Source organism: Bufo gargarizans, unplaced genomic scaffold (assembly GCF_014858855.1).
Source record: "Bufo gargarizans isolate SCDJY-AF-19 unplaced genomic scaffold, ASM1485885v1 original_scaffold_1600_pilon, whole genome shotgun sequence".
In the NCBI taxonomy this organism is placed as follows: domain Eukaryota; kingdom Metazoa; phylum Chordata; class Amphibia; order Anura; family Bufonidae; genus Bufo; species Bufo gargarizans.
In genome coordinates, this window is record NW_025334431.1 from 138,556 (window position 1) to 153,936 (window position 15,381).

At 50.4% G+C, this 15,381-nt stretch overlaps 1 protein-coding gene across 1 annotated transcript in view; it reads left to right on the top strand.

Annotated features, from left to right (window-relative positions):
• LOC122923428 overlaps positions 1–11,395 on the top strand; it is a 64,114-nt gene extending 52,719 nt beyond the window's left edge. Inside the window, exons 9-10 of the mRNA XM_044274239.1 lie at positions 9,552–9,626; positions 10,365–11,395. Coding sequence (XP_044130174.1) covers positions 9,552–9,626; positions 10,365–10,450 — 161 coding nt within the window. The 3' untranslated portion in view covers positions 10,451–11,395. The remainder of the gene's footprint in view (positions 1–9,551; positions 9,627–10,364) is intronic.
• The last annotated feature ends 3,986 nt before the right edge of the window (positions 11,396–15,381 follow it).

The following is a 15,381-nucleotide window of genomic DNA, read 5'->3' on the forward strand; positions in this document are numbered from 1 at the left end:
TACCCCACTAGTGACAGTGACCCCTCCAGTACTGACCCCTGAGGTACCCCACTAGTGACAGTAACCCCTCCAGTACTGACCCCTGTGGTACCCCACTAGTGACAGTGACCCCTCTAGTACTGACCCCTGAGGTACCCCACTAGTGACAGTGACCCCTCCAGTACTGACCCCTGAGGTACCCCACTAGTGACAGTGACCCCTCTAGTACTGACCCCTGAGGTACCCCACTAGTGACAGTGACCCCTCCAGTACTGACCCCTGAGGTACCCCACCAGTGACATTGACTCCTCCAGTACTGACCCCTGGGGTAACCTACTAGTGACAGTGACTCCTCCAGTACTGACCCCTGTGGCACCTCACTAGTGACAGTGACCCCTCCAGTACTGTCCTATTACTGTTTCAAAAGTTGGGGGATATGATGATGCCTCCTGCTGTGCTGAAAACCTTCTCTGAGATGACGCTGGAGGCTGGGCAAGAGAGAACAGAGAGACCACATACTGGGCCAGTTCCAGCCACTGGTCCAATCTGGCTGCCCAGAAGTCCACGGATTCTTAGCATTTGACATGCGTCTCTGATGAGCTGCCACTGCCTGACCTCGAAACAACACTGCTCCGTGCCGAGGCAGTCTAGTACATGACAAAATCGTTCACGGCTTTCCACTGCTCCTACATGCGCTCAATCATGTGCAAAGTGGCATTCTAGAGAGTTGGATTGTCGCGGTGTAGCGGCAAACCATTCTATCGCTGCAAGTCCAGGACTGCAAGAATGGCTGAAGAGGAGGACGGTCTCCTGGACCTTGCCCGCACAGTCTACTTTTAGACTGTCTTTCGCATGACTAAACTGTGTGTCTTATTTCTCTCAAATGCAGCACGACCACAATGTTCCCGCCATTGTTGCTGACCACCTTGTCCAGTTGGAGTTGGCGGGGTGACAACCAGCGGGATGTTTGCTGCTTGATGTACTTTATCAAGTGATCGGCTGTGTGGCTACTCTCTCCCAGGCCGATCCCCTCCAACACTTGGCTTGACACATGTCATAGGAAGGAAGGGGAGTGGGAGCGACAGTCTGCCCTGCTGTTGTTGGGCATTGGGAGCATCACATGGAGGAGGAGGCGGATAAGCGACTGGTGTGGGAAGCAGAGCGATGCAAACAATCAGGTGTCAATAGGACTTGGCCTTGTTGTTGTGGTTATCCTTGTCACAAAAAACATTGACCCAGTGGGCCCTAAAAGACATTTACTGTCCCTGCCCGTAAAAGTTGCTCTAGACATCCACCGTGGCGTGCACGTGGCGTGCAGCACAGCTAGAGTGGCCCATGTTCTCCGTCAGATAAGAGCACAAGGCAGGGGTGGCTTTTTGGCAGAAATAATGGTGGCTAGGTATCTTCCAGCGAGGCTGAGCACACACCATGGGCTCCCTAGAGGCAGCAGATGCTACTAAATGGTAAAGCAGTGACTGCACCGCCAGCAACTTAGGCAGGCGAGAATTAATCTTGCGCCCCAGTGGATTGCTAGGCATGTAGAGTTGTTTCCTGGCCACGCATTCTGTTATTGATGGCTGACGATGGAGCGGGGGAGGAGCAAAAAGGGATGATGACGATGTGAAAGACACTGTACTGCCCATCAAATACGGCGAGGGAGACCAGGAGAAGGAGGGAACTCGTGTTGCGCTAGCTGGCGGACACCTTTGTTTTCCAACTGGATTGGGTGATGCCGCTTTGTGTGGCTCAATAGAGCTGTGGTGCCTACATCTGTGTATGACTGCCCACGCTGTATTTTGCACATGGCAATGCTTCTGTCTTCTGGAACTGTGGAAAAAGCTGCCAGGCAGGAGATAGCTAGCGGCAGCGGAGCCTAGGTCTGTCACATTTTAAGCCTGCGTACACAGTACCCCAAGCGGACCACATTGTGAGCTCCTTGGCCCCATCCCGATTTCCTGCTCTGTATTTACTATGAGCAGTCCACTGCTCCTACTACCACCACTATGGCTACAAGTTCTACTAATACCACCACCACCATCACGGCTATGCATGGGGTCCCCTACCTCTTCCTGAAACTCCTCCTTCTCCAATAATAATGTTGCACCTTTCAGAAGATAGGGAGGACCTTGTCCCACTACTACTACTGGCCAGGGGCATGACTACCATAGCGGCAGACAATGCGACTGCTATGGGGCCGAGAGCAAGAGGGGGCCCAGTCTTTTTTTTCTTTATTTGGATGATCTCCGTTTCTAGTGATGACCACTGAGCAACAGCTGAGAAAAGGGTAGTGGTTATTAACCCTATCAATACTGAATCAAGAGAAATCAAGGAGGCTGTTAGATTCCTCCACACTCAGCCATTCTCCCTGATCTCCTGACATCAGTCACCTGAGGGACCGTGACACATATATAGTCTAGGCTTTAACTCTCCAGAATATATCAGGATCTGCCCTTTTTCCTGGTCCCCAGACCCAGGCATTAAAAGTCTGCTGTTCTGTAATGGGGATGATGGGAGCGATTGTTAGTGCAGTGCATGTCCTACTGCATATCTACACAACCAGTGCGTGCTCAGGGTCCTCCACTAGTCATCACTTACAGGATCCCTTTGCATCAAAGGAGAGGGAGAACCAATCAGAGGAGCAGAGGGAAGTTACTAAAAAACTCAGCACCCACCACAACCCCAAGATGAGCCTCTCTCCATCTCTGCTTCTGTGTAATGTTACCCCCCCCCCCATACACACACACTGCCTCCATGTAATATTACCCCCTTGTCACGGTCCCTTCTGTGACAGAGGTCAGAAGATCTGAGAGACTGGCTGCACGTGAGGTTATCTGACAGCCTATCTGTTTTCACTTGTTGCAGTGTTGTTGTTAGTAATGACCACACCTCTTATCCCAGCTGCAGCTTGTGGTCATTACTGCTCCATTATTTAGTCTGGACTCGCAATTCATACCATGCGGTTGATATTTTCTGCCTGGAGTTGGAAGAGCTGGTGTGTGGTCCTTGTAACGGATCTCCTGGCACCCCGACCGGGTATCTCCGTCGATAGATGCTCCTAGTGCTTCCCGGGGACTCCAAGCACTCCACTCGACACCGTGAGCGCTGCAGACCCCACGAACCGCCGCAGCTTGGTTGAGGTCTCATCGTCTCCTACCCACCCTGGACCTACGACAAGGCTCCAGGCTCCAGTGGGTGAACCTCTCCTAAATCCAGAGAGCAGGAACAGCTCTTACAAGAGCTAGTAGTTATATTGAAAGACAAATACATGCAATACGACAATTGACTGCAATATAGAGTACAAAATTGCATAATAATAACAAGTGCTACACTATAAGTGCGAGATACTTGGCAAATCCTTTTGTACAAAATTATTTGAGCCCATCTGCAGAGCGTCAAGGCGATCTCTGTTAGACGGGTTCCAACGCTAAATTCTACCTGTTAGGTGCCATGACGGCTACCATACACTTCAGGGAGTGTAGGTTGCACAACAGGCCCACTCCACAACACCACCGGCACCAAACGGCTACCAAGGACTGCAGTGAGAGTCCACAAACTATCTCACTCCTGGTGCCATGGCTTCTGTGAGTGAGGGGAGCAGGCCTGACTATGTACTAACACTAATTACAAATCAGCCCATAGGGCAGACAGGGTGGTCAGGAGTGCATGACTGAGGAGGCAGCCACACCTCCAGTACAAACTGCAAAGAAAAACCAAAAAAGGGGGTCAGTCAGCACATACCAAACCGCAGGAGCACATTGCTGTGGCAGGGAACAGCATTGAAAGACAAAGACATGCAATGCGACAATTAACTGCAATATAGAGTACAAAACTGCATAATAATAACAAGAGCTAGTAGTTATAGCCAGGGGAGTATAGCAAATCTTCAGCATATAGCAATCCCCAGTGTCGATCAGTTACCCAAACACCAGCCTCAACTTGATGAAGGGTAAAACAGGAACTCTTAATTGAACACACAGCATTGACTTATATACACATGACATACTGAGGACATGACATAGCAGCCAATCCTGTGCAGTTTAAACACAAAACTAACCCTATTCAACAAACACAATGGCATTGTCTGTGACACAATTAACAAACACACTGGCATTGTCTTTGACGCAATCAACAAACACACTGGCATTGTCTGAGACGCAATTAACAAACACACTGGCATTGTCTGAGACGCAATCAACAATGGACATGCAAACAGACATCTTCACCCCCTCCATAATGAATGAATGGGAAGAGGAGACAAGTGTGATGGGATTATCTCCTGACTGTATCACAGGAGGCGGCTGCTATTATAATCAACCATCTTAATCCCATCACTAACACAATCAGTGGGAGTCTCAGTGCAGAGTTAACCCTTTGTGTGTTGCTGAATCCACACCAGGCCTTTTTAATGGGCAATAGGAAATATGTGGCATAAAAATGACACACATAAATCAGGGTTCATAGTTCCTTGTAACCCCAAAAGGTCTGAGGGGGGTCTCTATAGTTCTCGGTCCATAGTCTGTAGGAAGGAGGCTGGCCCTCAGGCTTCTCCAGCAGCCCCAGTGACGGTTCAGTCCGTCACAGTCCTCATCTGAGTTCCTGCTCATCCATTTTCTTGTTTACTAGGCCTCAGGGAGTTGCTGGTTCGTTCATCTGGAAGGAACCAGTGGTCTCAGACCCTGTCACTAATCCTAGGGCTTTCCATGTTTTTTAGGGCCTAGGTTCCGATGTATGAATATTCCCACCTTCAGAATCTATTCATACTGGCAGGAGTAAGGGCTAGGTTTAGGGTTTCCTAGGTGGGACCTCTTTCCTTTTCTTATCCGTGAGGCCTAGTTTCTGGTTATTTCTTTTCTGTTATCATTCTGATTTTCCTCTCTCCCCCCCCCCCCCCCACACACACTGTCTCTTTGCCTCTGTGATACCACCACCCTCCCCCATACACATACACACACTGCCTCTGTGTAATATCACCCCCATCACACTGTCTCTGTGTAATATCACACTGCCTCTCTGCCTCTGTGTAATACCACCCCCCCTCACACTGCCTCTCTGCTTCTGTGTAATGCCACCTCTGCCCCTTACACTGCCTCTCTGCTTCTGTGTAATGTCACCCCTCCCCTTACACTGCCTCTCTGCCTCTGTGTAATGTCACCTCTGCCCCTTACACTGCCTCTCTGCTTCTGTGTAATGCCACCTCTGCCCCTTACACTGCCTCTCTGCTTCTGTGTAATGTCACCCCTCCCCTTACACTGCCTCTCTGCCTCTGTGTAATGTCACCTCTGCCCCTTACACTGCCTCTCTGCCTCTGTGTAATGTCACCTCTGCCCCTTACACTGCCTTTCTGCCTCTGTGTGATGTCACCTCTGCCCCTTACACTGCCTCTCTGCCTCTGTGTAATGTCACCTCTGCCCCTTACACTGCCTCTCTGCCTCTGTGTGATGTCACCTCTGCCCCTTACACTGCCTCTCTGCCTCTGTGTAATGTCACCTCTGCCCCTTACACTGCCTCCCTGCCTCTGTGTAATGTCACCCCTGCCCCTTACACTGCCTCTGTGTAATGTCACCCCTCCCCTTACACTGCCTCTCTGCCTCTGTGTAATATAATCCCTGCCCCGTTACACTGCCTCTCTGCCTCTGTGTAATATCACCTCTGCCCCGTTACACTGCCTCTGTGTAATGTCACCTTTGCCCCTTACACTGCCTCTCTGCCTCTGTGTAATGTCACCCCTCCCCTTACACTGCCTCTCTGCCTCTGTGTAATGTCACCTCTGCCCCTTACACTGCCTCTCTGCCTCTGTGTAATGTCACCTCTGCCCCTTACACTGCCTCTCTGCCTCTGTGTAATGTCACCTCTGCCCCTTACACTGCCTCCCTGCCTCTGTGTAATGTCACCCCTGCCCCTTACACTGCCTCTGTGTAATGTCACCCCTCCCCTTACACTGCCTCTCTGCCTCTGTGTAATATAATCCCTGCCCCGTTACACTGCCTCTCTGCCTCTGTGTAATATCACCTCTGCCCCGTTACACTGCCTCTGTGTGATGTCACCTCTGCCCCTTACACTGCCACTGTGTAATGTCACCCCTGCCCCTTACACTGCCTCTCTTCCTCTGTGTAATGTCACCCCTGCCCCTTACACTGCCTCTCTGCCTCTGTGTAATATCACCTCTGCCCCGTTACACTGTCTCTGTGTAATGTCACCTTTGCCCCTTACACTGCCTCTCTGCCTCTGTGTGATGTCACCTCTGCCCCTTACACTGCCTCTCTGCCTCTGTGTAATATCACCACTGCCCCTTACACTGCCTCTCTGCCTCTGTGTAATGTCACCTCTGCCTCTCTGCCTCTGTGTGATGTCACCCCTGCCCCTTACACTGACTCTCTGCTTCTGTGTAATGTCACCCCTGCCCCTCACACTGCCTCTCTGCCTCTGTGTAATGTCACCCCTCCCCTTACACTGCCTCTCTTCCTCTGTGTAATGTCACCCCTGCCCCTTACACTGCCTCTCTGCCTCTGTGTAATGTCACCTCTGCCCCTTACACTGCCTCTCTGCCTCTGTGTAATGTCACCTCTGCCCCTTACACTGCCTCTCTGCCTCTGTGTAATGTCACCTCTGCCCCTTACACTGCCTCTCTTCCTCTGTGTAATGTCACCCCTGCCCCTTACACTGCCTCTCTGCCTCTGTGTAATATCACCTCTGCCCCGTTACACTGCCTCTGTGTAATGTCACCTTTGCCCCTTACACTGCCTCTCTGCCTCTGTGTGATGTCACCTCTGCCCCTTACACTGCCTCTCTGCCTCTGTGTAATATCACCACTGCCCCTTACACTGCCTCTGTGTAATGTCACCCCTCCCCTTACACTGCCTCTGTGTAATATAATCCCTGTCCCGTTACACTGCCTCTCTGCCTCTGTGTAATATAATCCCTGCCCCGTTACACTGCCTCTCTGCCTCTGTGTAATATCACCTCTGCCCCGTTACACTGCCTCTGTGTAATGTCACCTTTGCCCCTTACACTGCCTCTCTGCCTCTGTGTGATGTCACCTCTGCCCCTAACACTGCCTCTCCGCCTCTGTGTGATGTCACCTCTGCCCCTTACACTGCCTCTCTTCCTCTGTGTAATGTCACCCCTGCCCCTTACACTGCCTCTCTTCCTCTGTGTAATGTCACCCCTGCCCCTCACACTGCCTCTCTGCCACTGTGTAATGTCACCCCTGCCCCTTACACTGCCTCTCTTCCTCTGTGTAATGTCACCCCTGCCCCTTACACTGCCTCTCTGCCTCTGTGTAATATCACCTCTGCCCCGTTACACTGCCTCTGTGTAATGTCACCTTTGCCCCTTACACTGCCTCTCTGCCTCTGTGTGATGTCACCACTGCCCCTTACACTGCCTCTCTGCCTCTGTGTAATATCACCTCTGCCTCTCTGCCTCTGTGTTATGTCACCCCTGCCCCTTACACTGACTCTCTGCCTCTGTGTAATGTCACCCCTGCCCCTTACACTGACTCTCTGCTTCTGTGTAATGTCACCCCTGCCCCTTACACTGCCTCTCTGCCTCTGTGTAATGTCACCTCTGCCCCTTACACTGCCTCTCCGCCTCTGTGTGATGTCACCCCTGCCCCTTTCACTGCCTCTCTGCCTCTGTGTGATGTCACCTCTGCCCCTTACACTGCCTCTCTGCCTCTGTGTAATATCACCTCTGCCCCTTACACTGCCTTTCTGCCTCTGTGTGATGTCACCTCTGCCCCTTACACTGCCTCTCTGCCTCTGTGTAATGTCACCCCTGCCCCTTTCACTGCCTCTCTGCCTCTGTGTAATGTCACCTCTGCCCCTTACACTGCCTCTGTGTAATGTCACCCCTCCCCTTACACTGCCTCTCTGCCTCTGTGTAATATCACCTCTGCCCCTTACACTGCCTTTCTGCCTCTGTGTGATGTCACCTCTGCCCCTTAAACTGCCTCTCTGCCTCTGTGTGATGTCACCTCTGCCCCTTACACTGCCTCTCTGCCTCTGTGTGATGTCACCTCTGCCCCTTACACTGCCTCTCTGCCTCTGTGTGATGTCACCTCTACCCCTTACACTGCCTCCCTGCCTCTGTGTAATGTCACCCCTGCCCCTTACACTGCCTCTGTGTAATGTCACCCCTCCCCTTACACTGCCTCTGTGTAATATAATCCCTGCCCCGTTACACTGCCTCTCTGCCTCTGTGTAATGTCACCTCTGCCCCTTACACTGCCTCTCTGCCTCTGTGTGATGTCACCTCTGCCCCTTACACTGCCTCTGTGTAATGTCACCCCTGCCCCTTACACTGCCTCTCTTCCTCTGTGTAATGTCACCCCTGCCCCTTACACTGCCTCTCTGCCTCTGTGTAATATCACCTCTGCCCCGTTACACTGCCTCTGTGTAATGTCACCTCTGCCCCGTTACACTGCCTCTCTGCCTCTGTGTAATATCACCACTGCCCCGTTACACTGCCTCTCTGCCTCTGTGTAATGTCACCACTGCCCCGTTACACTGCCTCTCTGCCTCTGTGTAATGTCACCACTGCCCCGTTACACTGCCTCTCTGCCTCTGTGTGATGTCACCTCTGCCCCTTATACTGCCTCTGTGTGATGTCACCTCTGCCCCTTACACTGCCTCTCTGCTTCTGTGTAATGTCACCCCTCCCCTTACACTGCCTCTCTTCCTCTGTGTGATGTCACCTCTGCCCCTTACACTGCCTCTCTGCCTCTGTGTAATGTCACCCCTCCCCTTACACTGCCTCTCTGCCTCTGTGTAATGTCACCTCTGCCCCTTACACTGCCTCTCTGCCTCTGTGTAATGTCACCCCTCCCCTTACACTGCCTCTCTGCCTCTGTGTAATGTCACCTCTGCCCCTTACACTGCCTCTCTGCCTCTGTGTAATGTCACCTCTGCCCCTTACACTGCCTCTCTGCCTCTGTGTAATGTCACCTCTGCCCCTTACACTGCCTCTCTGCCTCTGTGTAATGTCACCCCTCCCCTTACACTGCCTCTATGCCTCTATGTAATGTCACCTCTGCCCCTTACACTGCCTCTCTGCCTCTGTGTAATGTCACCTCTGCCCCTTACACTGCCTCTCTGCCTCTGTGTAATATCACCTCTGCCCCTTACACTGACTCTCTGCTTCTGTGTAATGTCACCCCTGCCCCTTACACTGCCTCTCTGCCTCTGTGTAATGTCACCCCTCCCCTTACACTGCCTCTCTGCCTCTGTTTAATGTCACCTCTGCCCCTTACACTGCCTCTCCGCCTCTGTGTGATGTCACCTCTGCCCCTTACACTGCCTCTCCGCCTCTGTGTGATGTCACCTCTGCCCCTTACACTGCCTCTGTGTAATGTCACCTCTGCCCCTTACACTGCCTCTCCGCCTCTGTGTGATGTCACCTCTGCCCCTTACACCGCCTCTGTGTAATGTCACCTCTGCCCCTTACACTGCCTCTCTTTTCTGTGTAGTGTAACCCCCAAGCCTCTATGTGATGTCATTATCCTGAGACACTCTGGCCAGGTCCCTGCTCTGTATATCTTATATAATATGTCTCATGTTTCTCTGTCTCCGCAGGGTTCAATGACACAGGAGCCCTGTCCTCAATACACACCCAAGAATCACTGGGGCCGCCATGCCCATCTCCGTCAGGTGACTGTTGTTGCTGCTACTGTGCATGATATTGTATAATAATGCAGACGGGAGGATGATGATGGGGCAGATGAAGAGGATTTGGCGGGTTATCAAGAGGATAATGAGAGGGAGGAGGAAAAGAGGGAGGAGAATGATGAGGAGGAGGATGATAAGAATGATGAAGGGGCAGATGAAGAGGCTAATGACAGGGAGGAGGAATAGAGGGAGGAGGATGTTGATGATGTAGGGGCAGATAAAGAGGATATGGCAGATGTGCAAGAGCATAATCAGGTGGAGGAGGATGATGATGAGGTGGAGGAAAAGGAGGAGGCCTTCTCCAGCCTACAGCCCGACACAGTCCGACAGCAGAGGCAAGGCCATGTTCAGATTTTCCAGCTATCCCTGCAGTACAATACATGTGAATAGGGTCCTCAAAACAGTGTCCACAGAGGGGATGGAATCCATGCAGAAATCTGCAGAGACATACTGTAAGACGCGGTTCTAGACGCTCAGTTCTGCAGCTCACTCATTTTATTGTAAGATTGTCGCAGTTTTTCTCCTTAGATTTTAACATCTGCAGTAGTGAAATCGGTTACTAAATCTGGGTTTCATACATGTAGATCCTGCCATGGATTCATTGCTGCCACAAATGTTCCAGATTCATAGGGGAAGCTCTGCCACTGATTCATTGCTGGCACGGCAGGGACTTTTCCCGTGGTTTTCTGGGACTGACACCATCTTTATTTCTCATTTTAGGGTCATTGGCATCCAGCGCTGGTAGGGACCTGAGAACAATGGGGGCCATCCTGATTATGGAGTCTCTGCTCCTCCTCCTGTGGTGACCCCTGCCCATCTCCTGTTATCTGCTCCTTGTGGTTTATGATGCTGGTCTAGATCCTCGCCCCTCAATGATTCACCCAACTCACTAATCATCACTGATCTCAGAATTTGAGGTCACCTGCCACTATTCTTCTTCATCATGGATGGCCCTGTGTCTCTCATACCTGGATGCAATGTGGAGATGCTCTCGCCTCTTCAGTATGTAGACTTGATCTTCAGGATGTAGACTTGATCTGTGCTCTGTAGCATATAAATAGGTCATGTACTCCACTATGCTCTGCAGGATATACAGTAGATCTGCTCTGTTCTTTGTGTAACGCCCCAGAGGTGCATTACCACTTCTGCACCTTGCTACTGTCTCCTATGGTTAACCTAATGTCATCCTATGTATTCATTTCTAGGTCCTGCAAAATGTGTATTCCTATATCTTGTTATGTAACTGTTCAAGTGTAATATGCCTGGTTCACCAGCAGATGGCGGCAACAACGGCAGAGCAATTTTACCTAGAATGGAACCCTTCTTTCCACTCTAGCTCTCTCTAAGAGATGGAGGAGTTTAGTCTGGAGTCAGAATAGAGTACCCCCTGCTAGTGGAAGGCAGCAGGAGCCCGTCCCTGTTGGACGAGCCCTGCCTAGGCCAGCTTGAGCACCCTCAGCTCAGCTGGATCTGGAGGCCGCAGCCAAGAGCCCCAGCGACCAGGAGTAAAGTTCCCTGGACAAAGCTAGAGACAGACCACATCACAGAAAGTGAAGTACAGCCTAAAGCAGAAGCTGAGTTCTATACCCAGCCTGTTAGCACAGTAGAGCCGGAGAGCAACAGATGTAGCAGAGAAGAGTTTTCCTGTCACCGTTTTAATGCCAAAATCTGCTTGGAACCAAGACAAAGCCTGTAATAGTTTTTTGGGAGAAAAGTTTATTCAAGTAAAGTTGCTGTTCAACTATATAAAAGGTCTGGACTCCATTTATTTCATCATCCCCTTCATCAACAACCCCCTTTTTCTGCTTCGGACGACAACATCTGGGGTTCCACCATATCCAAGTAGGAGCACTGTGACAAGTGCAACACAATTAAGGGACATTTGGGCCACCCTACACCACTCTGGCATTCCTACACTGGGTACCATCATAACACTAATAGGGGCCCTGTGCCCTTGTTGCTTCAATGTAACTGGCATAACGAAAAACACTTAATCTTTTATTCTTAAAGGGTTAATCCATCATCTTTAACTTTGATGTTGCAGCTCCTTCGTGCCCAGACAGAGCGGGAAAATCAGGGAACACCCCCAGCTAAAGCGGGAAAGTCAAGTCCTGCCCACCGGGAGCGATGTTACAGTGTGAAGTGGGGAAGTGGAGACTCCTCCCTGGAAGCCCCTCCTCCTCCACCAGTTCATGCTAGAGGAAGACAAGACAAGATGGCGCGTCCTCGTCAGCCGGACCTGGGCTGCCTTGTGTGGGCTGACGAAGAGCCCGAGGCAAAGTTAGCACCCCAGGAGATTTATGTTTAGCAAGTGCAGCAACCCTCTCAGAAGGTACAGCGGGCATTCCCGATGCCAGCTGGCGCGGTGGAGGCAGTCGAGTTCCCACTCCGCCGCCCAGAAAGCATGATTTTTTTGAAGGACTGAATCCTATGGTCCCTAGAGCAATCACGGCCCACGCATTAACTATGTGGGATTACCGCAGAGCAATAGAGGACTGGGCAGTTAGGGTGTGGGACCCGTCTCAACCCAGGGACCTGATTTTGAAAGGAGGACTGGGATGACTCAAATGCTACCGGCCTAGTGTGCTGTCTCTAAGAGTCAGATGATGGCATGCTCCGTTTCCGGGAGCGACTCCAGTCAGAGCTGGAGCTGCTCATCCCTGGACTAGTAGCGCCCCCAAAAATGTGTGTCCACCACTTCTGTGACCATCAGTCCGACAGTCGTAACGTACCAACTGCCGTGGAAGATGGAGGCAGCCATGAGAAGAGCAGCTCAAGACTCCCCACCAAGAGAGGAGGACTATTTGTCAGCCCCTATGCAGTCGGAGAGTCTGGACCATACAAGCAGAAAGTCACAGAGGCCATGAGGAGCACCACTACAAGGACACTACCCAGAAGTGATAGCAGGTGTCACCAAATCACCACAGTGGCTGCACATATGGACTTCAAAAGGCAGGACAGACCTTAATTTAGCTTTTCTAGCAGCAGTAGTGAGGAGGATCTGAGGCCCTTCCTCGAAGGAGCCTCATTCAGCATCATCTTCATCCTTAAGGACCTGTGACTTCTGGGAGACACTTCATGGACTGGACCTAATGGGGTGAGGGCCTGTTGGCATATTGTCTGTTTTTATGTTTTCAGGTTGCCCCTGTTTCTGCCCTAACCTGGATGGCCATGCTGGTTAGGGCTCCCCCCACTCTCAACCTTATCTTCAAGTTGTTCTCAACAGCGCCCATTCCTTTTTCCCACCTTTTTCAGTTTCTCATGACCTGTGCTGCTATCCTATTGTCCATGTGGATTACAAATGACTCTGTGCCTTGTGTGGATTAAAACTATGTCATTTGGATTATAATTAATTGTTTCTTGTGGATTACAAAGGACTTTGTTGCACTCAAACTTGAAAATGGATTATAATGTGATTTTATGACTTTATTGTGTAACAATGTGTCTTATTGTAATGTGCACTAATCCTTCTTGTTTCAGCAACGTTTAAGCATTTTAGCCCATTGTGTGTATTCTTTTGCAGGAGCCGCAATGTGACCGCATATGCACTATTTTATATGGATTTTGGTGTAATTATGCCATTAGCCAGATAGTCAGCACCTTACTTCTTTGCTCATTATGGACTGCCTCTGAGGACGTCTGGTACGTCACAAGCAGATCTAACATCACTATTGCTCATTATGGACTGCCTCTCAGGACGTCTGGTACGTCACAAGCAATTCTAACATCACTATTGCTCATTATGGACTGCCTCTGAGGACGTCTGGTACATCACAAGCAGATCTAACATCACTATTGCTCATTATGGACTGCCTCTGAGGACGTCTGGTACGTCACAAGCAATTCTAACATCACTATTGCTCATTATGGACTGCCTCTGAGGACGTCTGGCACATCACAAGCAGATCTAACATCACTATTGCTCATTATGGACTGCCTCTGAGGACATTAAATACTAATGGTTCTTACTTTGCCTTGTGTTAGCTAGATAGCCTAGGTATTGTATTGCTACACAGGGGGAACCAAGTGGTAAGTCACAAGCAGATCTAAGACATCATCAAGGGTAACCCGCTGCTATTATGTGTCCAGAGAGATTAGAGAGCTTAGCCTCATCCTCCTAATTGTTACATGTTTTAAAGGATAACTGTCACACTTAGACCTTAATTTCAATGTTCATATATGTAGTTACTAATACCATGATGATCCAGAATCAGTTACTATTAGACTGACTTACCCCATATTTAATAAGATTCAGCCCTCAGCAACCAGTCTGCATAAAACTGCAATTTCACTATTCAGTTAAGATGGCCGCCACTGCCCTCACCATGAGGCTAATCCCGCCTGGCCTCACTAGCCAGTAACAATAGCCCCCCAAAAGTGTCAGTAACCAGAGCCCTCCCCCTAAAGGGTTAATCTCCTGCAGCACAAAGGGGTCCTCTTACCAGATGTTGCTGTCATGTATACACTGAGCAGACAGCAGATCGCCCTTCCCTGGTCTGCGCTGCTCCAACTCTGCATCCTCCAGCTCTGCTGAGTGAGGGAGCGTCTGCCAAGCGCAGGGACAGGGAGAAGTGCACACAGCCCAGGCACTGTTATCAGCTGCTGGGGAGGACCTGGCTCTAATCATTTACTTACAGTCCCTGGCTGTCTGTAATCTGACCCTGCACGCTGCATGCTTCTGCATCCTCCATCCTTCAACACATAGACCGACCATGCCTAGCAACAGACAGACGGACCATGCCTAGCAACAGATAGACGGACCATGCCTAGCAACAGACAGACGGACCATGCCTAGCAACAGATAGACGGACCATGCCTAGCAACAGACAGACGGACCATGCCTAGCAACAGACAGACGGACCATGCCTAGCAACAGAGAGATTGACCATGCCTAGCAACAGATAGACGGATCATGCCTAGCAACAGAGAGACGGACCATGCCTAGCAACAGATAGACGGACCATGCCTAGCAACACATAGATGGACCATGCCTAGCAACAGACAGACGGACCATGCCTAGCAACAGACAGACGGACCATGCCTAGCAACAGATAGACAGACCATGCCTAGCAGCAGATAGACGGACCATGCCTAGCAACAGATAGACGGACCATTCCTAGCAATAGAGAGACGGACCATGCCTAGCAACAGATAGATGGACCATGCCTAGCAACAGATAGACGGTCCATGCCTAGCAACCCTATTAAGCAGGCAGTACAGGGAACAAAACTGTGGAATTAAGGGGTAATTGAATACACAGTGAAAAGTTGAAATAGGGCCACCAAGGAGATATTAATCACCACAATCAAATACTCCCAAAAAAAATACGACAGTTATACTTTAAGGCCTTGTGCTTAGCCAAGGTTATTCATCCCCAGGTCTTGTGCTTAGTCAAGCCTAGGAGGAATGTGTGTGTAGATACCTGGTCAGTAAACAAGGTGAGGAAGCGTAAAGCATTACTAGACCTTGATGCTAGTAAGGGAATACAGGATGAAGCCACCCTTCTATTTGCAGGCGTATCATGACATGTGGAGGGATTACGGTATATGACACCCCCACTCTCTATATATGACAATGGCCACGTCGTGGAGTACTGAGAGCTCAGTGCAGTAAATTAGTATATTCATTTGATTGGTTGGTTCGCTGTGAGTGGGAAAACCGTAAACAGACACCCTACTCAGCCAGGAACCCATACATACCGTCTTATATGTCAGTCTATGTATGTGTATTGTTATGC